Source organism: Mastigoproctus giganteus, chromosome 3 (genome assembly GCF_048544385.1).
Source record: "Mastigoproctus giganteus isolate SK-2022 chromosome 3, ASM4854438v1, whole genome shotgun sequence".
Lineage (NCBI taxonomy): Eukaryota > Metazoa > Arthropoda > Arachnida > Uropygi > Thelyphonidae > Mastigoproctus > Mastigoproctus giganteus.
In genome coordinates, this window is record NC_143577.1 from 88,783,337 (window position 1) to 88,810,502 (window position 27,166).

Sequence of the window (27,166 nt, forward strand, 5' to 3'; positions counted from 1 at the left end):
TAAAAAATAATAAATTCCGTTTATTAGTTCTGATAATTTTTTTATATTATTTTTTTATGAAGACTGCAAACACGAGAGGTATTAGAACCTATAGAACATAGTACCGTGCTTGGGTTGGAGGTTGAGAAGATAAAAGAAGATATTTGTTGACATTAGACTTGAACTTCTGTAGACTGTAATTTTCAGGTAATATGTACGAAGGAAGATTATTCCAGAAAAAAGCAGTTGAATGAATAAATGAGGAAGATGAAAAGTTGGTTCTGTGAGTTTGAAGTTGGACAGTAAATGGGTGTTGGCTGGTGGTGGTGGCACGTGTTCGGATTGTTTTGAAAGAGACTGAGAATTATAGAAGCCAATTCAGAACAGTGCCCAAGGAAGTATCTGTAGAAAAGACATGCAGCAGAAATGGTACGTCTATGAGACAGCGAGTAGAGAGACTCTCATAAATTAACCTAATTGCCCTCTTCTGGATGGAATTAGAAGCCTGAGAGAGGTTTCGGGGGCACCGCCCCAGCTGTGGAAACAATATTCCATGGTAGGGCAGATATACAATTTGTACAGAGTGAACAGCAGTTTTGAAGAAAAGTAATGCCGAGAGCAAAAGAGAAAACCAAGTTTTTTAGATGCAGAGGAAGCAATATTTGTAATGTGCTTGTCCAAAAGAGATTAGAAGTCAGGGTAATCCCCAAAAGAGATATATCATCTTGCCTAGAAATCAGAGTGTCACCAAAGATAAGCATAGGAGCAGAAGAATCCTTTTTGTGAGATATAAGACAAGACTGAGTTTAGAATGATTGAAATCAACTAAGTTGTCTTTGTCCCACTGGAGAATTACCTGGAGATCGGCATTTAAGGAATTGGTATCGGATATTCGAGAAGCTGATTGAGCAGGGAAAGGTTTCTCAAAGTGGAAAGTGGAATGCAATGTACTATCATCAGCAAAACTATGGATAGGATTTCCAGTCAATGGAAGAAGTCGTTAATATACAAGAGGAAAAGAGTGGGGGAAAGAACCGAACCTTGGGGGATACCAGCATTAGTAGAGAAGTTAGAAGACAGAGAGCCATCTACCATCACCCACAGTGAGTGGTCAAAGAGAAAACTGTATAACCAATTACAAAAACAGTTGGCAAACCATAACATGGAAGCTTGTTTAAATGACCTTTATGTCAAAAAACGATCGAAACCTTTGAGATGTCAGGAGCAACTGCTTGTGTTTCACTGAACTTTTCCATTGAATTTGCCAATACATGAGTAACATAAGCCAGAATATCACCAGTGGATTGACGCTAATGGAGTTCACAATGGCAATTGTTGATCAGATGGAAGTTTCTAGGTAGTTTGAGTTGGCAGTTAATTGATTTCTCCATTACTTTAGAAAGATTAGAGATAATTGGATGGGAGAGATTTGTCACCCTTTTTAGGAACTGGCTAGATATGAGCAAATTTGCAATTAGAAGGAAAAACACCTTTAGAATAAGAAAGTGAAAAAAGGTGGCAAAGATCAGGAGTAAGTTCAGAAACACAGGTTTTGAGAACAAGTGGAGAAATAGCATCAGGACCTGGAACTTTGAGCATTAAGTTTAGTCCTGACATCCTTTTGACGGAAGACCACAGGTGGCCTTGAATGGAGCGTGTTGGGAATGGTGGGAAGTGTTTTACCAAGATCATTAATACAAGAGTTGGATGAAAAATGGGATACTAGCAGGTCAGCTTTATCCTTGGCTGAAGTGACAACACAACTGTCTAGTTTTGACAGAGGTTGGAAGAGATGAGCAAAAGTTGCAGCCAATAGCTTTGGCAAGAGACCAGTATGCTCGGCTACCGTTAGGGCAAGAAGGAATTTTTCTACTTTTAGCCTGTTCAAAATCTAGTTTGGACTGATTAATAACTGCTTTACAATTATTGTGAGCTAACTACACTGCATGAACTGTGTACATTAATTATTACAATTAGTGTAGGCAGAAAATGAAACTGAAGAATTGGAAAAAAGCCAATTACGATATGCAACATTCTTCTCTTGAACAGTCTTAGCACATTTCTTGGAAAACGAAGGTTTATATGAAGGATGAGATTTTAAAGTGGAGTGTGGAATAAAGGATTCCAGTCGTACAAGAATAATTTCACTGATATGATTTGAGCAAATGTTGACATCAGAAGTTTTGAAACAGTAATCCAACCAAAGAAAAGAAGAAAAGAAATCTCGCAGGTCATCCCATTTTGCATCCTAGTAATGCCAAACAACATGAGGTTGGGAATAGCCATGAGATAAAGGCTCCATTGGAGAAGAGACAATCACCAAGTTGTGATCTGAGGTGCCTAATGGGCCACCCACTTTGACCGTGTACTTAGAAGGGTTGTTTTTGAGAAAAAGATCAAGCGTGTTCGCTGTATGATTAGGATTGTCCGGTATTCTGGTAGTTAAATGAACAATCCTTGTGAGGTCATTAGTAATTGCAAAAGCCTCAGCATCTCGACCAGCTGGATCAGTGTGACTTGAAAATGAAGCCAGCTGGAGTTGTGAACATTAAAATCACCAAGGAAAATTACCTCACTGTTAGGAAAGTTGGACTAGAGAAAGTCAAGTTGCAAAGAGAGGAAGTCAAAGAGCTCCAAGTGATTAGTGGAGTTGGGAGTACGGTAGAGACAACAGATGAATTTGACAGAATGAGGTAGATTGATTTTAAGCCAGAGAAGAAAAGAGGTGATTCCAAATTACCATGTCTCTGACAGGGAATATCGGAACAGACATATACATAAGTACTACCTTCGAAGCAAAAGGAATCATATAACGACTAATTTGGGCGACTGAGATGAGCAGTAGTTGAATCAACTAATAACTGAGATTCTGTCAGAAAAAGTACATGGGGTTTGGCAGACTGCAAGCGGAAATGAACATTGTTGAGATTAGAATTGAGACTTCGTATATATGTTAAATGAACTAGGAAGTGTTTGGGAGGGTTAGCTCTTTTAGCAGATAAACTTACTTTATTAGTTTGACAATTCATGGTGTATTCAATAGTAAGAAAAAGTGGGGGGGGGGCATGCTGTATAAAGTAATGAAATTTTTGGATATTGTGCACATATAGTGAGAATATACCCAGATCCTTGATATAACTTAGCCTCGACAATGCACCCCCCCCACGTACACACTAGACTCCCTCCAGGCACTATCTGGCAGGGTGGAGGAAGCAAGATGATCCGGAAGCCTCCTAGAGAGTTACCAATAGATTTGGTCCAGTATACTAACTAGCGGCTGGCCTGTGAACACCATTTTAGAGCTGTACCCTCGAAATGTAAGGAAGATTGGATCTCGCCGTGATGTTCATCCTAACCTCAAAAGTCATCAGTCATACTGCATGATGGAAGAGATGGGAAGGGTTGACCAGAACTTAGGTATGGAGAGGACTCCACATGGATTCCACCACTTCAAGCCTCCAGTAAGCAAAGTGGTAGTATTGCCTGGTAACACAGAGGGCGGCATTCCTCCATGTGGTGTGGGCGCCACAACTCAACCCTTGCTTACGTTGGTTCACACCTTTGTGGTCACCCACAGTGTGCTTGTTCATGGAGGTTATACCCAGGATTACTAACAGTCCCACCATCGTGAAGGTGCAAGCAGAGGATTTGGCTGTCACAGACTGTCCAGACTTCGCTGAAATTGGGTCCACTTGACTTGAGTGCCACCCGAATATCAGTTTCATCAGCATTTTAGACTCCTAGGTAGCAAGTACGGTTTGTCTGGCATATCTGAGAGAATGTCTGTGACAAGCTCAAGAACTTAACGAATGCTATTAAGCTTTATTGTTGTATTAAGCTTTATTAAGATTTAATGTGTGTGTAAAACACAAATTAATATGTTAACTAATCAAAATTGTGATAAAATTTATAAGAAAACTTATCCATTTGCAAGATTTCAAGAAGTCTACGTCCTCACACCTATAGTCTTGTTCCCAGACTCCCACATGTGGCTGTCTTACTGAGCAAGTCAAAAAACATTAATCATCAATTCATCCAATATTTATTTAAATCAAAGCCTGGAATGGTATTTCTTAATTGATATGAAAAGCCTGGTAACTTCTACAATTGCTTCTCTGACTGCTTCTCATTTGAATTTGCTGTTGTTAACATCATTAGACAGCCCGCTCTGTAGAACTTAAAAACTCTCTGAGATTACTGTAGTCACCTTTACGAAAGCAAATGCCCTTCCTTTTGCCCTTGACATTAGTTATGTCTTTAAATAAATCCCACAGCACACTCTGATCACTGCCTGAGAGGGTCTTTTACCTGCATATTCTTAATGCAAGAATTGCTCTTGGTTATCAGATCAATATTATTACTTCCTCTTGTTGATTCTCCAACATATACTGCTGTAGAAAACATCATCCAATAAATCAACAAAAGTTTTGCTATTGGGTGAGTGACATTGCACTGGCCACCCATGTCGACTGGATATGCTGACTGAGATTTATTATGTTTCTTAACTAAGAGCATAACTCTTCCACCTTATGTACCATCTGTCCTTTCTGTACACATTGTCTCACCATATTCAAATTCTGTATCCCTTGTCTAATTGATGTCTCTGATATCCCCACAATGTCTGTGTTTGATGACTTAACCAGTAATTCAAATTCATCAAAATTATTTATTATGCTCTTAGCATTAGTGTACATTCAAGTATATATGCACTTGTTTTTACTCATAGTTTAACCTGACACAGCCCATGTATTTACTTGTTTCGTGATGACACAAAGCAGTGCTTTTAATTCACGACACCTTGCTTTCTATTCTGCTGCATGTTCCAATAGAATAAGTGGAAGAATCGCTTTCACTCTGCCCACAGCTCTAGTTAATCTGTTATTCTGTGTATCCTCCCCAAGGTGCAAGTTTTCTTATTCATTTAATGCTGCCTCGATATTTTCAGTGAATATTTTTGCACTGCTTCTATTTAAGTGTGTCCCATCCCTGTAAAAACTGTCTATCCTGTTAAGAAGCACAGACACTGGGAAAAATTCTTTCCACATTCTCTCCAGGGCCGAATTGATTAACAACTCTTGCAACATGTACTCCCTTCTATCGTGTCTGAGCAAGACTGCATATAATTTCAAATTTAATCCCAACTTATGACTTTTTATCCAAACATTGCCCTGACTTGTTAAGTAAGTCTCTTTTATCCTACTTAACATTATTAGTGCCCACATTTATAACAATATCACTTTTCATGCCTTAAAAGATGATATCTCTAAACGTAGTCTCCTTTTGCCCCTGGCAGACATACCCTGGTCTTATTCCACCTTTTTTGCACATCATTTCCCATTTTCATTGCCTGACAATGATGTCATTTACAATAATTACTTCCATTGGGAACAATGCATTCTGCCCTGGGGATTTCTGCTGTATTGCCCGGTGCACAAGAAAGGGTGCTGGCTTTGAATTGGGCAGCTGACAGCTTGATTTGTCCCCATTTTTATTTTTTTAAATGCATCTACCCTGTTCTTTCAGCTCTCATAAATGTCCATCAGAACACGTGTCACTATGGACAAAACATGGATGCACCAATTTGAACCCAAAACAAAAGAACAGTGGAAACAGTGAAAGCATCCCTCTTCTAAAAAGCTTTGGGTGCAGAAGTCGACTTTGAAAGAGATGACATCCATCCTCTGTGATGCAGAAAGAATGATCGTGGCTGATTTCGTGGAACGAGGCGCAACTATCAATGCCAAGTATTATTCTAATGTAGTGATATGCTTTCACAAGGAATTATTCTCAATTAGAATTCCTAAGAGGCATGGGAAATTGGCTGAAGGAGTTATCTTGCATCAAGACAATGCACCAGTGCACGTAGCATTTGTGACACTCAGGCAACACTGCACGAATGTGGAGTTGACCTATTACAGCATCTGCCATACTCACTGGATTTATCTTTATTGGGCTATTTTCTATTTCCAAATCTCAAAAATGATTTGAAGATTATAAATTTGACAATGACAATGCTGTTATGGATGCAGCCAAAATCTTCTGAATTTTACTTGTTGTGGGTTACAAAAGTCTGTTGACTTAAAGGGAGATTATATTGAAAAATAAATGGGTTTTTACAACTTTCCAGCATTCCTTCTACAAGATGCTAGAAATTTGTCAACCTCCCCTTGTATATATGGTGAATGTAAATCTCAGCCCAATTTTGAATTATCCTTTGTTCCAACCACATGGTGCCTGCAGAATCTCTTTATGCAAGACACTGCTCCTCCACTTATTCTCTTCCCACCCCACTTCAAATTATCACTTGAAGGTTTCAAAACTCCTGTTCAACAAATTCAAATCTATTTGATATCTGGTGTTCATATGTTTAGAAAGATCATGTATACTATGCTGGCTGTTTTATACCAAGCAAAATGTTTGGGATACCATTTGGCATTACCCATTCTTGTTTAAATTGAGATTCAATTTAAACAAGAACAGTTAATGCATAGAACAGGTTGATTAAAAACATTGCTTCAACTTGCATTAGCATATGCCTCATTGGTGATGTGTTTTGGAACTACAAATTTCCTTTCACATTCTTTGAATAGCAAGTATACTACACCTTTAATGATACCTGTTAACTAGGTTTAGGCTAATTAATAATAAATGCAGAGTGTCTAACATAATTAAATAATATGATTTAAAGTTTTGATTTTATCTAAGTTACAATTAAAATATTCTTTCCTTACAGCTGAAGCCAGAATTATGGAAAACTATTGTTGGGATGTTGTATTTTTTTCTTGTGACCTGGATTACAGCCATCGTAATGGTAATTGTTCACGATAGAGTTCCAGATACACAGACATATCCTCCATTGCCAGATATATTTTTAGACAATGTCCCCTTAATTCCTTGGGCTTTTTCAATGTGTGAATTTACAGGAATTGTACTGTTTTTCATTTGGGCGGCCATTCTTGTCTTTCATAAACACAGGTGAGTATTCTTAATTAGCTTATACTTTCATTCTATTCTCTCAAAAGTATTCAGATAACAGACTTTCTGACAAAAATGGAATTTTATTATTGCATTAATAACATATGAATCTAACTTTGGTCTAATGACATCAGTGATCATTCATGGAAAACTTGTAACCAGCTTACATCCATCTGAAATTTAACATCCTTTCTCTCTAATGAATGCAGTTGTGATCACTGTTGCTGAAGACTAGCCCTACTCTGATCCAGCTCTATAGTTTATGAAGTTTTATTGTGGTATTGGCTCTGGGAGAGCCAGGCCAATTGTAAAAAGCATTATGTGAGAGATATTATATTGCTGTGAAAGGTGCAATTTCGTAGACAAAATGCCAGTAAACAGTGTGTCATCAAGAGGTATGGTAACCATTGGTCCCACTCTGAACCATCAGAAGCAGCTCCACCATGTTACTCCCTTCTGTATATTGATGTAGTTTGGTGGGCAGCATTCTGTAGACATTCTCTAAACCGAGACTTGACTATCAGGCATGAACAATGTATAACACATTATTCATACCTGAACTTTGTTTGCTTTGGGATCATGCCAATTTGTTATATGACAGTTAATGATAATTTGCTATAGACAACAATTTGGTGAATGATAGTTTGCTGTATATCACAAATTGGTGCATGACAGTTTGCTGCATGCAACAATTTGGTGACAGATGGTGGCTACGACAATTCGGTGTCTATGAAAATTCTGTGACTCCTTTGGGAGAATTTGGTTTATGGCAAAGCAAGGCAGAAAAAACTTTTAACATGCTGAATTGTAAATGGTGAATATCACAATACTGTTCTTGATATTTTATATTTTTGACAGAGTGTGTCATTTACATTCATTATTTAATACTTTTTTTACTTTTTTTTTCCCTACTTTCTACTTTTATATTTACTATTCTTATGGTTTGACTGTAGATGATCATTTTCAGATAGCTTCCAAACTAAATGAGTATTTTGCATCTAAATTCACACCTGAGGAGTTATTCAAGGAGGAAAAGACCAAATGTTTATCAAACTCTGACAGAGAATTGAATGATTTTGTAATAACTGAGAGCAGAGTGGAGGAGACATTGTTGAAGTTAAACATAAGAAGGGCACCTGGGGTCATGGGATCTATTCAGTTATATTAAAGGAAGTGACAAAGGAAGTAAGCAAACCCTTAGCCATAATGGTGAGCACGTACTGAAGATGTGCAAATATATCTCCTATTCATAAAGGGGATCAAAGGGTAACACGAGTAATTACAGACCTGTTAGTTTGACTTCTGTTCCAGGGAAAATAATAGAGGGAGTAGGCACAATATGGCCTTAGCAGCCCTTGTGCCATTAAACAACAATAGATGGAGTCACTGGTTAAAGAAGCATTACAGGATCGTCTAGACAAGACTGCAGTAATAATTTAAACACAGCATGGGTTTGTTAAGGGGAAGTCTTGTCTGACCAATTTGATTGGATACTATGACGTGGTCACAAAGCAACTGGATGCAAAAAATAATTTTGGTATCATATACTTGGATTTCAGGAAAGCTTTTGATATTGTTGCACATGGAAGACCACTATACAAATTGGAGCATTGTGGCATTAAGGGCAAGTTGTTACAATGGATAAAAGGATGGTCAAGTAGGAAAAGACAGAGAGCAGTAATCAATGGGCACAGCCCTTTGTGGACTAATGTTATAAATTAAGCTAAGCTATATCTACGATCTAGGACTAATGTTATTAGTGGTGTCCCCCAGGGTTCAGTGTTGCGCCCATTGTTGTTTTGTATATTTATCAGTGATATCGATGAAGGTATATCAAGCTTAATGTCAAAGTTTGCAGATGATACAAAGATTGGCAGGGTTGTTAATAACAGTAATGACAGTAAGTACGCTGCTGCTGCTGCAACAGGATCTGGAAAAGTTGGGTAGATGAGCTGAGAAATAGCAACTAAAGTTTAACATTGACAAATGCAAACTACTGCATATGGGTAGCAGTAACCCCAGAGAAGTGTACCATCTGGGTGGTGTTACACTCAGGGTGGTTGAGAATGAAAGAGACCTGGAGGTAATTGTGCAGTCAGATATGAAGTTTTCTGCGCAGTGCAGAGAGGCTGCCAGAGTAGGTCATAGAGTCTTGTCAGTGATATATAGGAATTTTGCTAGCAGGGATAAGGTGATTATCCCTTTGTATAAAGCAATGGTCAGGCCACACTTTGAGTACTTCATACTGGTGTGGAAACCTCATTTTAGGAAGGATGTAGAATTGCTAGAATGAGTACAGAGAAGGGCAACAAGACTGGTGAAGGGAACAAAGAGGTGCTCTTACAAAGAAAGGCTTAAGTTCTGCAAATTGCAGTGTCTAGAGACTAGGCACCTGCAAGGTGATCTGATTGAGGTGTATATGGTCTTGAATGGATTGAGCTGACTCAATGCTGATGGGATTCTTCCTCTTGCTCAGATTACAAACCTGAGGGGACATAAACTGAAATTGAGGAAAGACAGTTGTCGAAAGATGTGCAGAATTTGCCTTTAGCTAGCAGCAGGTGGTTGATTGCTGGAACAAACTGCCATCTGTTATTGTGGAAGTTGATAGCTTTAATAAATTCAAGGAAGAAGTGGACAAACCTTTGGAGTGAATAGATGGTTGAAATGGAAATTTTTTTTTTTTTGGATAATTAGCATTAGCAGAGGTATATGATGCACAAAAGAAAGCTGTATAAGCTTTCTTTCGTGCATCACATACCTCTGCTAATGCTAATTATCCCAGGTCTCTTACATTTTCAGCCACATTTTATCGATTTATCAAACATTTGCTTGTTCAGATAGGGAAGTCATAATGCCACTGTATAACACAATTTTGAGACACTTGGAACATTATGTCCAGGTATGGAGTCCACACCTAAAAGAAAACAATGAGCTTCTTGAAAGGGTCCAAAAACAGGCAGTGTGGTCTGTGTCATTGAAAAAATGTAATGTATGTGAGGAAACATTTCGAATATATGGACTGTAGAGCTTGGAAACTAGTTACCATAGAGGAGATTTGATTGAGGTGCATAAGCCTCTGAGAGATGAAAGTAAAATAGACGTTAAATTTTCACTGTTATAACTGGTTTCTAGACTAGGAGCTGTAAATTCAAATTAAGGGTGGGGTAAGAGGTTGATACTGGAATGTAGGAAGTTTTCTTTAGCTAGCAAGTTGTTGATTATTGTAAATAAGTTGCCTCGGTTGGTAGTTGAGGCTGAAATTTGGGGAAATTTAAAAGCCCAGCTGGATATACACCTACTTGAGGGAGTCAAATAAGTGGTTTTTAATTATTATTATTATGTTTTTTTTTTTGTTTTTTTTTTTTTGCCTAGTGCAGCAAAAGCCCAGTGCTTCCTTATACACAATAGTAATACCTTGGGTGAGGCATTGCCTAATTGATATATTGTTAAGGCACTTTCATTGAATGGTTTTTGTTTCCTTGCAGCATTAAGTCTGTGCCATTCACTAGCATCATCATATATATGGAAGTGGATTGACACATGTGTAAAAGGAAAAAAGTGTGTGTGAACATGTAGAGTAATTGTGGAAGGTCATCAAGACCTTGTGAATTGTGGTCCACAAAACAGACATATGCTTGGCAGGATTCTGCAGTCTCTGTACCTATCCCACTGATTCTCAAAAAGGTGGGATAGTTTATGCCAATAGGTTTTTATTTTTATTTTTTTATTATTATTTCAGGTAGTTAGAAAATGTTTTAATCCACTGGTGTACCGGCAATGTGCATTGTGATGGCTATGAGTAACTCATGTATGGGCTGAGAAAATCACCCATTTACTATAATATTAAACCTAAGGTGACACCTTGAATGTGAATGATGAAGGGGTAATGAGAAGTGGTGAAAGAGTGGTGCTAACTTTGGAGTGTTTGTTCTCCTTGATTTAGGCCAGTACACTTCTCAGAAACTGGGATTTAGAAGTAAGCATATTATCATTATTATAGCTTGTGTTTGCTGTTTCTTACAAAAATCTCCATTTGTAATATGGAATGTGGATAACTTTTATCAGGAATGAAAAGCCTATTGCACAAAGTAGAATTATATTCCCAGTGTTAACGAATGACTTTAAGATGTATGAGTGATTAAACTTTATCTTGTTTGCTTCATTTTGCTGCTCATAAGGCATTTTTCTATCAAGTGGAGGTTAGATTTTTATAAACATAGCCTGATAACAGTATCTTTCTGATTACTTTTTAAAGCAATTTGTTTAGCAAAGATTGAATTCCATAGAATGGAGAAAGTATGAGGGCATTTGCTAATACAAAGGTTTCCAGAAATACATTGTTACACTGTAACAAAGGTTTGTTACACAGTCAGAATTTGTTTTCTTTGACAGCCCACTATGGAAATACCATCATGAATTATAAATCTTCTTTATTGTATACTTAGAGGCAAAGGAAGGTGCAAAGTATACGATAACATCCATAATGGCAACATGTCAGGAGTTAAATATCTTCAGCATGACCCCTAGTTCAGAGAAGTTTACAGTTAATCATTTCAACAATAAACACAATTATTAATTGTATTCAGTAGTTATGTTGACTTAAACAATGGTTCTCTTACACATGTGCAGAATGTGCTTGACTACTTAGCTATGTTGAGCCAGTAGGTCAGAGGAGTTTACAATTATTAATCATTTCAATCATGAATACAATTGTTAACTATATTTAGCAATCACATTAGCTTGAACCACAGTCCACTCAAACACATCTACTGTTGCATTCTCACACTTAACCACTTGGCTATGTTGGGTGATGGCCAAAACTCAGAAGAGTTTTTCAAATGGAATTATCGAACACAGCTGGATTTTTGAGACCACGATCTCAAATAGGCCATATGCCTTTTTTAGCTGTGTGCAGGCTTTAATGCACAATCTCCTTTACGCTTATGCATGCTAACCATTGAACCACAGGCAGCCCAAGGGTGGGTTGGTATTTATAATGATGGCAGGCATATATTCTGTAAGCAGCTTTAAAAGTTCAGGGAAACTTAAATGGGAGAAAGTAAAGGTCAAAAGAACAAATATAGTTGTTAGTAAAAATTATGATTATATCTGAATGCTCTTTGAGCATTGTTTTAAGGAAACTGGATATTCTCAGTGAGGAAACTTGGGCAAAACTATGTGGAAAGAAAAGAGAAATGAACACACAAGTTACCAGTGGTTACAAGTTATCAGGAGCTTAAATAGGTAAAAGGAATGTATCAGGATAGTAAGAAATATAAAAGGGTATGATTTACCAAGTAGGTTCATACTAAGTACATGAAGTATTTAATCAGTTTATTGGAACAAGAGGACAATTATTACAGTAGATCCAAACAGTCTGAACAACCAAATAAATTGGCTAAGTTTTGGATTTCTGTGATGAAATCTGTTTTTTACTTTAAAATTTTGATCCACCCATACTGAATTAAATTTTTAAATGAAAAAAAAAAAAAAAAAAATCACGCTTAACTCATGTTTTTAGGGTCTTTGATTCACTAATATGTACAGAGACAAGTTAACTATGTACAAAGAGATCCAAAGATAAAAATTTTGTGATTTTTAGAAAGAGATACAAAGTTAATTATACAAAGAAAGGTTAAAATAGGTTTTTAAAACATGAGTCATGAGTGATATTTTTTTTATTTATTTATTTTTTAATATATATATATATATATATATAGGAATACCTCGGAATATAGGAATATATATAAAGGAATACTTTATATATATAGGAATACCTCGCATAGCGTGGCTTCGAACAGTGTGGGTTTCGCTATAGCGCAGTTTACAAATTGAAAAAAAATTAACTGCGTTATGCACCAATACATTTGATATGTATGTATGTATGTATTATAATGCCAGAACGTAGGCTAATGTGTTATGGATTCAAGGCCATTCTGACTGTTGTCAAAACTCCCATTATATACGTACTCTGCTAGTATTCATACATTAGTAAACACTTTAGATTCCGAGCGGTGAGGTCATTGATTGTGCATAAGCTGTACAAATATTTTTTGCTGTGTACTTTTTTATTAAAAGATTTTTTAAAAACCTTACACCATTATATGCAAATATGAGTGGAAAGAAGAAATGTAATGGGCCGAGTGTTCTTCTAGACCTAAACATCGAACGAGGTATGAAAGTAAGGCAGGTGTTGCAAAATGAAATTCAATGGTATAAAGAGATGTATGCAGATAAAAAGAAGAAAAAAACTGTGCAAACTAAGCTGATCGGTTATTTTTCAAAATAAAAATACAGTACATACTTCATTTATATTCTTTTACTATGAACATACTGCAATAAAAATCATTTCTAATGTACTTACTCGTATTTTTCATTTTTATCATTTTAGTTTCTTTTTTTGCTTTGACAGGTTGACAGATTGACAGCCCATCTGATGTAATGCATCAGATGGGCTGTCAATCCACTCAAAGCCCCCGAAGAAGTAGGGGATTGATGGCCACATGATGGAATGTTCTATATTATAATATATGTAAATGTATTGTTATTTATAATTAGTATTGACATAAACATAACCATTAGTTTTAATATAATTTTAGCTGAAGGTAATGAAAAATTCATTATCATATAGTAATATACTTCTTAAAATTAATATGTATAGGCCATGCTGAATTAAGATAACCTTGTTGGGCTAACTTGATTACCAGATTTGTATGCACAATAATACTTATGTCCAAACACCATTAAAAAGAAACACACACACACACACCTGCTAGTAGGTTATGCTTTTAATGTGGAGAGAACAGCAGGTAGTGTAATCAACCAACAGGTTAGATAACGTAGAAAGGCAGTCATAAAATAACACAATTTGAACCTGCAACAAAAAGTCAAAAATATTGTAAGTATTTAGTGCTGTATTTCAGATGATTTCAACGTCGTTAACAATGGCCAGCCATAAAAATGCAGCAAAAAGTACTGCCTCTGTTTCTAACATGAAATATACGTAACATGTGGTGAAAAGATACCAGGCTTTTTAGTTTATTGTTGATGTTCTGAAATCATGTTAATCGTAATGCTAACGTATATATCATGGTTGACCCGACAGAGGCAAAGAAATGATAGATAATAAGGAATATAGGTAGTAAAGCAATACTAAAAGTCATTGAAAGTTGAAATCATGAGATGGTGCAACCGGTCAGGTTACATATGTTAACTATTCTGATGCATTGTGAAATAATAATGTTTGCATGAACTTTTTTCGAGATATCAGAGTGCCAGTGTGTATAGCTGACAACATCGAAATTGAAGGAATCTCTTTTATTGTAGATGTTGATAGATGTTTGTGAGCCATTAATATTCAAATCTAGGTAATTTGCTGTATGATAGTTGTCATTGGTTTTTTCTAGAGTCAGTTCTGGAGGGTTAATGTTGACAAACCATTGTATGAAGTTGGTACAGTTTATTACCAGTAGGTCGTCAATGTATCTGAACATTGATAGTTCAGTTGAACCACTTCAACAAAGCATTCCAAATCTTAAAATATAAAAATATAATTAACCAATCTCTAGATATTACAGATATACTAGCATAATGATATCCTCTACATCCAGGGTGTGTAAATAATGCATAGGCAATACACCTTAACCTTTTTGGTGTCTCACGGTCTAGAAAACTTGTGCCCACCAACTGGTTATCATAGGAGTATTTTTTTTTATATGTAATTATATTTTCATCATGATTGGTAATATTACCTAAATGGTAATATAATGGTCTACCTTCACCATTATTAACATTACTGACTTAAACACACGAGACACGGTCCCAGAAATTATGTTCGGGTCCTACTTCAGGAACGGGCTAGCGACCCCCGACTACCCTAGCACTACCAATCGCTCTCATCTTCACATTACTTTTTACTGTTCTGAATCCCTATCTTTTATTTCTTGTGTGCGATTAGATTTCGAAAGCAATATCAAGATGCAATTTTACTACTATACATATACTGACTTTGCCTCATACAAAATTCAGCATCTTTTTCACGCTATTTTATACGTTATGCCCTCTATCCTATCCTCAGATACGTGGCCTCATTGTGTTTAATTCCCCCCGTCAGTCCCGTACGTCTTACTGCTTTCCAGTGCCTGAGGTCGCTTTTACACACATACCATATAGCCATTGAAACATGCACGTAGCATTCTTTCCCTCACTGCAGCACACCAGACAACCGTTCCCTCTTCTCCAGCTTGTGAAATCAGTAAGTACGATCCCTGACCAGCTGCTCCATCTTGGGATTTCAACTTTCAGTGACTTTTAGTATTGCTTTACTACCTGTATTCCTTATTATCTATCATTTCTCTGCCTCTGTCAGGTCAGCCATGATATATATGTTAGCATTACAATTAACATGACTTCAGAACATCAATAATAAACTAAAAAGCCTGGTATCTTTTTACCACGTGCTACGTATATTTTATGTTAGAAACAGAGGCATTACTTTTTGCTGCATTTTGTTGGCTGGCCCTTGTTAACGATGTTGAAATCATCTGAAATACAGCACTAAATACTTATAATATTTTTGACTTTTTGTTGCAGGTTCGAATTGTGTTATTTTATGACTGCCTTTCTATGTTATCTAACCTGTTGGTTGATTACACTACCTGCTGTTTTCTCCACATTAAAAGCATAACCTACTAGCATTTATTTATTTATAGTCGTTGGGTGCCTTCTACCCTACATAGTAGTAACCCAGGTTTATATTCTACCATATATTTCTCTTATTACCACTCCTGTACCTATTACTTATATTCTGTATATATATATATAATGAAGATTTCTATGTAATTTGGCCAAGTTTGTACATATGTTATGTACAGTAAGAGGGGGAGCAATATATTTCATTGCCACTGGTGTCAAATAACCTTGATAAGCCTCTGCCCTATACACATACATAAATACCTACAGAGCAGTTTCTCTTTGTAATCAGAAATCTTTTTTTTTTTTAGTTTATGGAAAAATATAAAGTTAACTTTGAAATGTTTCATTGAGTTTGTTCCTTTGGTTTTACATGGCTATATATATATATATATGTTTCATTTAAGTTAATCTCTAAGCATATGATTCATTTCTGTTTAATTTATTTTCTGATAAGTTCCTTGCATTAAATATTTGGAGTTGATTAGCTTATTCAGTTTCTCATGTATGATATATTGTGAGTATTAGATTCAATTTCTCATGTGTAATATAATATGATGAACATTTGATCCAGTTTCTCATGTTATCATATGATATGAGCATTTGTTTTACAATAGATATCTAGTGGATGATGAGGTGAAGCTTTGCTCATTTCTAAGGTTTAAACTCTAATTTCTGAAGATACTAATTTTTGATTACTTCCTCTATTTCTTACCCTGATAAGCTCAGCTCAGCTTTATAAGTCAAAATAGGCTTAAAATCTATATTAGCAATAGCTAATTTTGTCTTGTGGCTAATTTCATTCACTTTTGCTTAAAATTAATTTGTTTAATGGTTTCCTACACTTCTTGCTTTACTTACTCTGTTTTTTCTTTATGTGTAATCTTTAGTAAAAACTGTTTCTGGATATGCAAAATACTAACTTCTTCCAACTTTTCTGGTTATTTAGTCTGCACTCTTATTTTTCTTTGTCTCTCTCCCAATAATCACAACTTTTGTTTTTGTGTAATGAATTTTCATGCCAAATGCTCTACAGCCTTAACTGTTTTATTCAAAAATGCATGCAGATTTTGCAGGCTACTGTTTAATAATGCACAATATTACTTGCACATTAGCATTAGTAGAGGCATTTGATGCAAGAAAGCAAGCTTATGCAGCATCAGCCAAAAAAAAAAAAAAAAAAAACCCACTTCCACTTCACCCCTCTGTTCGTTCAAAATACCTGTCCAGCTGAGCCTTAAACTTATTTAGGCTATCAACCTCCACCACAAGGGATGGAAGTCACCAACCAACCACCCGCTGGCTAAAGGCAAATTTCCGCACGTCTATCCTACATCTGTCTTTCCTCAATTTGAATTTATGCCCTCTCAGGTGATTTTTCTGAGCTAGAGGAAGAATCCCATCAGCATTGAGCATGCTTAAACCATTCAAGGCTTTATACACCTCTATCAGATCACCTCGCTGGTGCCTAGTCTCCAGACACTGTAATTTGCAAAACTTAAGCCTTTCTTCGTAAGAGCACCCCTTTGTTCCATTCACTAATCTTGTTGCCCTTCTCTGTACTCGTTCCAGCAGCTCTACATCCTTCTTGAAATGAGGCCTCCAGACCTGTATACAGTACTCTAGGTGTGGCCTGACCATCGCCTTATACAATGGAATAATCACCTCCTTATCCCTGCTGGAAAAATTCCTGTATATCATTGACAATACTCCATGAGCTACTCTTGCAGCCCGTCTGCACTGCTCAGAGAACTTCATATCTGCCTGCACAACCACCCCCAAGTCCCTTTCATTCTCTACCACTGTCAGTGTAGTACCACAGAGTTGATACGTTGCTCTGGGGTTGCTGTTTCCCATGTGTAGTACTTTACATTTGTCAATGTTAAACTTCATTTGCCACCTCTCAGCCCATCTGCTCAACCTTTCCAGATCCTGTTGCAGCAGCATAGTGTCAGTAGTGTCCTTGACAACCCTGCCAACCTTTGTATCGTCTGCAAACTTGGACATTAAGCCCGATATACCATCATCAATATCATTTATAAATACAGAAAACAACAATGGACCCAACACATAATGATGATCTAACATTTATGTCTCCCACACTAAACTTTTTATTAACTTATATTCTTTTATTAAATGGTCTGTGAAAATTATTAAAGTAGTGGCAATAAGGTGTATCCCAACCTTACGCCATGTTTAACCTTAAACCATTTTCCAGTCTTCCTTTGATCACTATTTCATTACCTTATTCATGATGCTATATATATATATCTAAAATTTTCAAGAACAGATTTTTTTTTAGTGCTTTACCATACATTTTTTTTTTGAAGATCAACAAATCCTGAATACAGGTTATTGTTATGTTCCAGTGTTTTTTCTGCAGTTTGTATTACTGTGAATATTTTATCCTGGCATCCTCTGTTTGACTTGAAACCTGACTGTCCTTCAAGGTTCCAGTCAGCATTACTATGCAATTTCCTCTTCTCCAAGGAAATTGTATAGATTTTACTTTCTGCACTTGGAGCAAAATTTCTCTAATTTCCATATTCAGCTATATTTTCCTCCTTATATAATAGTACAATTAATGGCTTAGTCCTTCCCCTAAAAATGACTTCTGGAGACTGCATTGTAACCCACAAACTGTTTTCCCTCCAGCTCTCAGCATGTCAGACCTTATCTACATCTTCTCATCTACACTTACTGTCTTTCCATACTAGATATTTCTATGACCTTTTCTATTTCAGTAATAGAGATAGTATCTAGAATTTTTCCCCATTTGGATATTTTCCTGTCATTTAGGAAATTTAGGCTTCTTCATTTATGAAATTAAAGTACTAACTTCATACTTTTAAAATATCCTTTGCTTCTGTTTTAATCTCCCCCATTATTTTTGATTGCAATAATTGTGGATTTTCCCTGTTCTGAGATTTTTAATTTAGCAGCAAAGCATTTTCCACCTTCCTTATATTTATTCCTATCTTTCCTGAGATTTTTTTTTAGCCTTTCTCACATAGCTTAGCCCTCTTGCACTTATCTTTATATTCCAGTAATGATTTATTAGTTTAGTCAACAAAAATTTCATCAATACAAAATTATGGTCCTTTCCAGTTTCAAACCCTTTTCTAACCTTAAACTAGTTGTTTGAAATTTGTTTTTATAGTTTTATAGTCAGTTATGCTTTTCTTGTTCCTGTTATAAATTTACAAACAGTAAATATACTGTGTTTGTAATTACGAGTGCATGGCTTTTCTGAAAGCCATAAAGCCCAAGAAACCTATAGGTAAAAAGAAATCCAAAGAAGAAAAAATTAGTCAAGAAACACTTGTCATGATGAACAGAAGATGACAAATAAAAAGCAAGATAAACACTGACAAGGAGAAAATTGAGTATACTGAGTTATGCAAAGCCATTAGAAAGAGACTTAGAGAGGACATAAGAAGATTTAACACAAGAAAAGTAGAACAATCATTAAGGGAAAACAAAGGACTTAAATCAGCAGCCATGAGCAGAAAGACAAATGATACTGAAACTGAAGAATAGTGATGGTGTGCTCATAAATAGCAGAGAAGGCATAATTCAAAAAGCAGAAGACTACTATAGAGAATTATACAAGGAGCAAGGGAATGATGCCAGCAGTGGGGAAGATGAATTGCAAATTAGTAACACATATGACATACCCGATATCCTTCCTGATGAGGTAGATCATGTGTTGAAGAAAATTAAGAATCGGAAAGCCCCGGAAGAAGATGAAGTTACTGTAGAGTTGATAAAATTGGGAGGAAGAGACATGGCACAAAAGAAAAGGTGTGATGCATAAGGAGTGGAATAATGCAATCATAGTTTTGCTGCATAAGGAGTGGAATAATGCAACCATAGTTTTGCTGCATAAGGAGTGGAATAATGCAACCATAGTTTTGCTGCATAAGAAAAGAGATAAATTGGAAATTATAGACCAATTAGCTTGTTATCCGACATCTACAAGTTGTTCACAAAGGTTATTACTAACAGATTAGAAAGAATACTTGATGAGAATCAGTTGAAAGAGCAAGCTGGCTTTAGGACAGGATTCTCAACTATGGATCACTGTCACGTAATATCACAGCTAATGGAGAAAGCAAATGAATATAAAACACCATTATGCCTGGCATTTGTGGATTATGAAAAGGCATTTGACTCCATACAGCATAAGGTAGTGTTTCAGGCACTGGAAAGACAAGGCATAGATACCCCATATATTATGATTCTGAAGAAAATATATGAGAACGCTACCTCCTTTATTAGACTAGACAAAGACAGTAGCAAATTTAAAATTGAGAAAGGAGTTCGACAAGAAGACATATATATGAAGCTGTTTACTGCTGCCCTTGAGGAAGCTTTCAGAAGATTAGACTGGTTGCAGAAATTAGTCAATGTGAATGGAGAGTACCTAAACAATTTACGTTTTGCAGATGACATTGTGGTCATAAGCCACGATCCCAAAGAATTAGAGGAAAATCTTAATCAGTTATGCAGAGTTAGTAAGGATTTTGGACTAAAGATGAATATGGCTAAAATAAAAGTAATGATCAACAAGTATGCCATAGAAAGGGATATAATGATTGAAAGAGTATTAATCGAAAATGTGGAGTCATATACTTATCTGGGACAATTCATCAACTGTAATAACAGCTGTGATAAATGGCTGGAAGGCAAGAGAAGAATAAATTTTGGATGGATAGCATTCAGGAAATATAGTCACATACTGAGGAGCAATATCCCAATTTGTCTGAAACATAAAATAATGAACCAATGTATACTACCCACCATGACTTATGTAAGTGAAACTTGGGCACTCACCAAAAGAATGGAAGAGAAGCTGAGAACTACACAGCAAAGAATGTTACGAATTATACTGGGAATCAGACTGTTAGATAAGAAGAGAAACATATGGATTAGGCTGCAAACTCAAGTAAAGGACATTCTTATCAAAACTAAAGAACTAAAATGGTCTTGGGCAGGACACATAGCTCGAAGAAATGAGGCACCTCCGTAGCCGGGTGGGAAGGAGCAGCAGTGCATAGCACATGCTTCTTGATTAGACCGGGGTCTAATCAAGACCACCACCAAATACGGAAGATGCGGAAAGGTCAGGGAATGGCCACCGCATATCCCGGAGCAATATAGCCTTAGCTGCTAATGCTCCTAAAAACCAAATAACAAACTAACAAATAACATCGAAGACATGATGACAGATGGACTAAGAGAATAACAGAATGGTACCCGAGAGAAGCTAGAAGAAAACCTGGAAGACAACGACGGAGATGGACAGATGAAATTCATGAGTTTGTGGATAGTAAATGGATGGTAATTGCACAAAACAGAAGGAACGGGAAAGTTGCTGGAGATGCCTTCATCCTGCAGTGGATTGAAAATGGCTGATGATGGTGATGATGGTTTGCACAATTGTAAGTAGCCTTTTACCATCATCGTTGGGTTTACTTTTAGTATACAAATTTTCATCATAAAATATCTCCATAGATATAATTGTCATTACCTAGCTTGCTTTTTAAATCTCCAACCTGTAATTTCTACTGCTCTTTCTAAGAAATTGAAGAACTCTTCTATTTCATCTTTCATTTGAGTCTTCAACTGGGTCATATGCACAGACAAAGTTCATCACCCAGTATTCCATTTTATTTTTTGTCAGTCATAAACTACTGGATAATTTTTTTTTCAAACAGTGTAGAGCCAATTAAACTTTCTTCCAAAATGCTGCTAAAAGCAATATTGAAGGAATTGAATTGGTGCTCTTGTTAATATGACTGCCATTCCATCCTTTTTCACCTGCTAATCTGTTAATCAAAAAATTTGCACACACCCAAATATTCAAAGATCTTCAGTGAGGAGCATAATTGCCACTCCTGATTTCCAGTGACAGTCTAGCCAATCTTGACATAAAATCCAAATTGGCCACTTATGCTGTATGCAGACCTGTCATGCCAGACAATAACCTTTTTGTTGTAAAACAGATGTTCAATATTTTTGTGAGGTAAGTGGAATGCTAGAAATCTTGCACTTTGTTCAGCGATCTTGATAGTGTATTGTGGCATTCATTTGAAAACATAATATTGTTACAGAAACATTAACACAATGTCCCTCCACCCTAAAAGGGACTTTCTACTGTGAAGATTGATGTAAGGTATCAGTATAGCTCAATGACCTCTGCTGAATTATGTGTGTGTGTTTGTTGCTGTTTAGTTACTCTTTCTCTCTTTATATTAATGTACAAAGTATGAATAAAATTCTTTTTTTCATTCTAGGCTTTCTTGGCTACTGCATTTTTCATAAAAATGCATTAGCCAAGAGACTGATGCGAAGCCAACAGAGAAGCCATCACATCACATTTACTAACAGAGTGATGGAAAGCAAATCTGAGTTTCCTATCACTTTGTAATCCCAGCTTCCATGTTGCATATTTCTGTTCTATGAAGTGTGCTTAATCCCTTTTCATTTGTCTTGGCATTCACCTTGTGTGTTAAAATTCTTTTGGTTACCATTTCTTACCAAAATTTTATTTTTCAATGTTTTTCTTAGGATATTATGATAATTTACTACTACTAGTTCTTGTATAACCATATTTGTGATGATATTAGATTCACTGGTGATGACCAGAAAGAATTCCTCCCCCTTGTTCTCTTTGTGACATTCTACAGCTGATGGTCATCAAGCTGATTTGTAAAATTCACCCCACAGGTTGAGTTGCCAGTCTGTGATTTCCAGTCGTTAAGTTGAAAAGTTGCATATAGACTTATCATACCTATTGCTATCATGCATTCTCTAGAACACCCCATTATTTTAATTTTCCTTTACCACTAAATTGTACCACACAGACTGTGTTCTTCTGAAATTGTTCAGAAGAGCATGGAGCCTTCAGGAAACTTTTGATTAGAATTATATCTCTCCTCTTTGTTTCTCTCTATCCTTCATCTTCATATTGTACGGGGGGGGGGGGGTATCCGAGTATTCATTATCCGAATCCCCGCAGTTACGAGTATTTGAAAATTAAAGAATTAAAGCTTTTACCCTTAAGAAAATTGACCAAGCACTTCAATATTTTTTGTAAGAACGATCTTCATGATCGTGCAACAAAAGTTAAGTGCGAAGTTAAACACATAACTAAATGCTACGACACAGTTTTATCTGAAAAAATACGAGGAAAAAAAAACACACACACACACGAACAACTCTGGATTCATTCTTTATTCATACAACTGAAAATTTGTGTAACTTCAATAAACTTTACTTAACCTTACATTGTGCAACATGTTATAATAAAAAATGTCTAATAAAATAATTTTCTAATTTTTCAGTTCCTTTATCCATTTTTTACTAGGTACAAGTACATAATAAACATTACTATATAATATCGGTGTAGATACACCATAAACAACTCTTAAAGAAAAACTACGGTAGTAGTGTGAAAGGTGTCATCTCATCCGTATTTCATATTGTGCTCATCCTTCATGATGTAGTGTAGGATGAGCACAATATGAAATATTGTGGCGCATGTAGTGCATTACCTCAAATAAGTAATGCTTCACTAATAGAGAAGACTGTTGTTACTTATTCTCGGTGTGCGCCACCACCCAGACAGCACCATTTCAAAGCTAGTTGGCTTTTCATCAGTGGGTGGGCAGGTACCCTGGTATTGCAAGTGAAGCATTACTTATTCGAGGTAGTGCAATACATAGGCAACTCGTGAAGGATGAGGACAATATGAGATACAGATGAAATGATGCCTTTAACAGAAACATGCTACCGTATTTTTCTTTAAGAGTTGTTTATGGTGTATCTACACTGATATTATATGATAGTGTATCTACACTGATATTATATGATATAGAATCTTAAAATATTATGCTTAGTTGCATTTAGTTTTATTTAAATAAAGATTATGAAAATTTGGTCCCTGTTTCAAGTGGAATTTTCAGGAACCATTTATCCTTGGATAACGAGGATCCACTGTATATTCAAAAGTGAGTGATCTGTTGTTGTTATTCTGGTAATTCAAGGTCCAAGCTTGAGAGTAATGCTAACCTTATACTAAACATTACATAATGCAGTTGGTATATTATTCTGGGATTGCTGCTATCCATATGAAGTATCTTGTATTTATCAATATTAAAACTTCAATTAATTGCTACTTCTCAACCAATCTGCCTAATTTTTGTAGATCTTGTTGAAGTAGCAAACCCTGATTACTGTCATTAACCACCATGCCATCTTTTTTTATTATTTGCAGACTTAGACTTTAAGCCTAATATCACCCAATCTCAACACCATTAAGCCTGTTATCATTCAGTCTTGGTATTAATAACAGTTTCATTGGAGCATTTGCACTGATATCATTGGAGAGAGAGACAGTGAGCAAAATTATAGCATTTCTTGGAGGAGGAACTGCTTGTATTGCTGGAAGAAGTTCCCTTGGAAACATCCCTTCAAGCAGGGCTTAGATGTGGTTTATAATGGGGCTCCATTACATTTTAGCTTCACCACTTGAAGTTCTCAATAATAAGTATCCTAACTTTTATATTGGTATAGGTGCATGAAGTATATAGCTTTTGAGCTCTCCAGATTTAAATCCACTGGATTTCTTCCTATGGGAGCACTTCAAGGCTTTTGTATATGCTATTCCAGTTCATAATGCATGTTCTCCAGGAACAGATTATAGATGTCCCACAATTTGGAACATTCCACGAATTTTCACACATGTTCAACAGTTTATGAGAAGACTCTCTGAGGGCATGTGTTACTGCTCAAGGCGGCAATTTCAAACACTTGCTCTGATGTAAAGGAAAGTTCACATCAGTCACTTTCTGTTTGCATTAATTACTTTAATAAAAAAAATTTAACTTAACAGTCATCCTTACCTTCACTAAAAGAAATGGGCTATAACTTGATGGGAAGCATTTCTGGACCTATGTCCAAAAGGTTGATGACACTTTCGAAAAACACCCTGTGTGACATTGTTACAGCTAAACATTCATAAATATTCTTAAATATTAAAAATATTTAAAAGTGTATTTTTGAAAAACACTAGAAGAATTTTCCTGCATGGCCAATATAAAGGATAAAGGTTGTGTGAATAATTTTTTTTTTCTTTTGTTTGGTTGATTCAGCAAAAGCCTAGCTTTTTGTGTTTTTGCCATTACTAATACTTAACTTAAATGAGAGATAGCTCAGATGCTGATGCTCCCAAAAATAATGAAATAAAAGCTGTTGAGGAACATGATAATTCTGCACAAATTGTATTGTTTCAGAATATGTAATTCTAATGAATCTATTTATATTGAAAGTGAACAAATATTAAATGCTTAATTAATATTTTAGGTTTATATTGATGCGCCGTATGTTTTCCTTATTTGGATCAGTATTTCTCCTGCGATGCGTAACCATGATTATTACCTCACTCTCTGTGCCTGGGAAACATCTGCAGTGCCAAAGAAGAGTAAGTTTTATTTGGTTTAATAAGTAATTTGTTAAAATTTTCATGCTAAAACATAGCTCTTAACTTTACTGGAGTTGTGCATTATATACATTTTTATATGTGATCCTCAAGGATTATGTACAGTCAGACTTGATTATAATGAGCACAGGTCCAGATAGTTTTGCTCATTATAGCCCTTATTCATAATATACTTGAACATAATGTGCATGTATTAACATAATAAAAGTATTGATATAATAAGTAAAAATGTATAAATAAAGAGAATACATATCTGAAATATGAGAACAATAGAAAAATGGATATAAAAAATTAAGTAAGCAAATAAACTCCTTTTTTCTACAAAGATAATTTAATTAGAAATTTGGCCTATTTCATGGATTTCAGTTTGATCTCTCTCTTAGGTTTCCCTTTATCAGAAGTATCACTAATTTAACATTAAGTTACAAAACTGTACTAAATTGGACAAAATTAATTAATAAAACTAATTTAATAGGTATTATTTCAATAAAGATCTTTATTTTTATAAAGATTACAAAGTCAAGCTATGCATTTAGCTTACCTCTCTACCAAAGCACAATGTGGCAACTTCATTAGTAATAATAAGTAATTTTTGTTTTAAACATATTATTTTCTATTTTTATTTCTTTTTAACTTCCAGAATGCCGTTGCAGCAGAAAAAAAGCCTTAGTTATAGCTAACTTTGATTCTGTGTACATACATGGACATGTATGTGCACACTGCTGTACCATTAGTAGTTGCCCCTCCCTCCTCCACTGATGGCCATCAACATCCTGCCCAGGCACCATGGGTCAAACCCAGCTATAAATATGCTGGTAGGCCTTCGAGGAGAGAGAGAGAGAGAGAGAGAGAGTATACGATTGGAAATGCAAGATGTCGTGTGTGCTGGAAGACTTCCAGCATAAAATGATATAAAATAAATTTTCTGTTTATACTCCGGCACGACAACCAAGTCAGTGGAGTTTACAATAAATCGTCAATACAAATATTTATCGTATTTAGTAGTCACGGGTTTGAACCCTGGTCCACTCAAGGAATGCGTACAATGCACTCTCGCTCCTAACCACTGGGCTACGTCAGGCATACCATTTCAATGACATTTAGTTCCTTCTTGTGTATGCTGTCTGAGAAAGAGTAAAGATTACATCAGCATGTAATTTACTAAACCATTTTAAAGCCTTATATACCTCAATCATGTCACTGCAATTTACAGAACTAAGTCTTCTTAGTCAGAATATCCTTCTTTGGCCTAGCTATCCTAACTAATTTTGTTGCTCTTCTCTGCACCCTTCTCAACAGATCTACATCCTTCCTAAAACCAGGCTTTCTAGACCTGTATGCATTACCTTATACAACTATTTCCTTATATAATGGTCAACCACTTCTGGCAAAATTCCTGTATATCATTGGCAGAATCCCATGAACTGCTGTTCTAGCAACCTATCTATACTGCTTAGAGAACATCATGTTGGACTGTTTAGTTACTTTTTATTAATATTTATCAATTTTAAACATCAGTTGCCACTTTCCATCTCATCTGCCTAATTTATCTAAATCTTGTCAAAGTAAGTTATTCTGATTATAAACTTGATATAGCTACATCAATATTATTAGATAGTATGAATCAGAGCTGTAATACTCAATATGTTCTACGTTGATAATGATATTAGTAAATTAATAAGAGGAGTTTACCTCAATATAGTACGTGGAACACTTCCGTATGATACCCTCCAGAAATTAAAACGGAAAAAACGAAAAAATCGACAACTTACCGGTACATTAAAGTAAAATATAAATAATTAAAGTAAATTATAAATAATGAAATAATCAATTTAACACAATTCAAAATCAATTCAAAACAATTAAAATTCAAATTAACGCAATTAAAAGAATCTAACGAAAATATTATTTATATTTTACTTTAATGTACCGGTAAGTTGTCGATTTTTTCGTTTTTTTCCGTTTTAATTTCTGGAGGGTATCATACGGAAGTGTTCCACGTACTATATTGAG

At 35.7% G+C, this 27,166-nt stretch overlaps 1 protein-coding gene across 1 annotated transcript in view; it reads left to right on the plus strand.

Moving 5' to 3' along the window:
• Positions 1-27,166, plus strand: part of SMSr (Sphingomyelin synthase related) — a 92,179-nt gene that overhangs the window by 49,959 nt on the left and 15,054 nt on the right. Inside the window, exons 4-5 of the mRNA XM_090370588.1 lie at positions 6,713-6,954; positions 25,018-25,135. Of these exons, the coding sequence (XP_090226714.1) occupies positions 6,713-6,954; positions 25,018-25,135 (360 nt within the window). The remainder of the gene's footprint in view (positions 1-6,712; positions 6,955-25,017; positions 25,136-27,166) is intronic.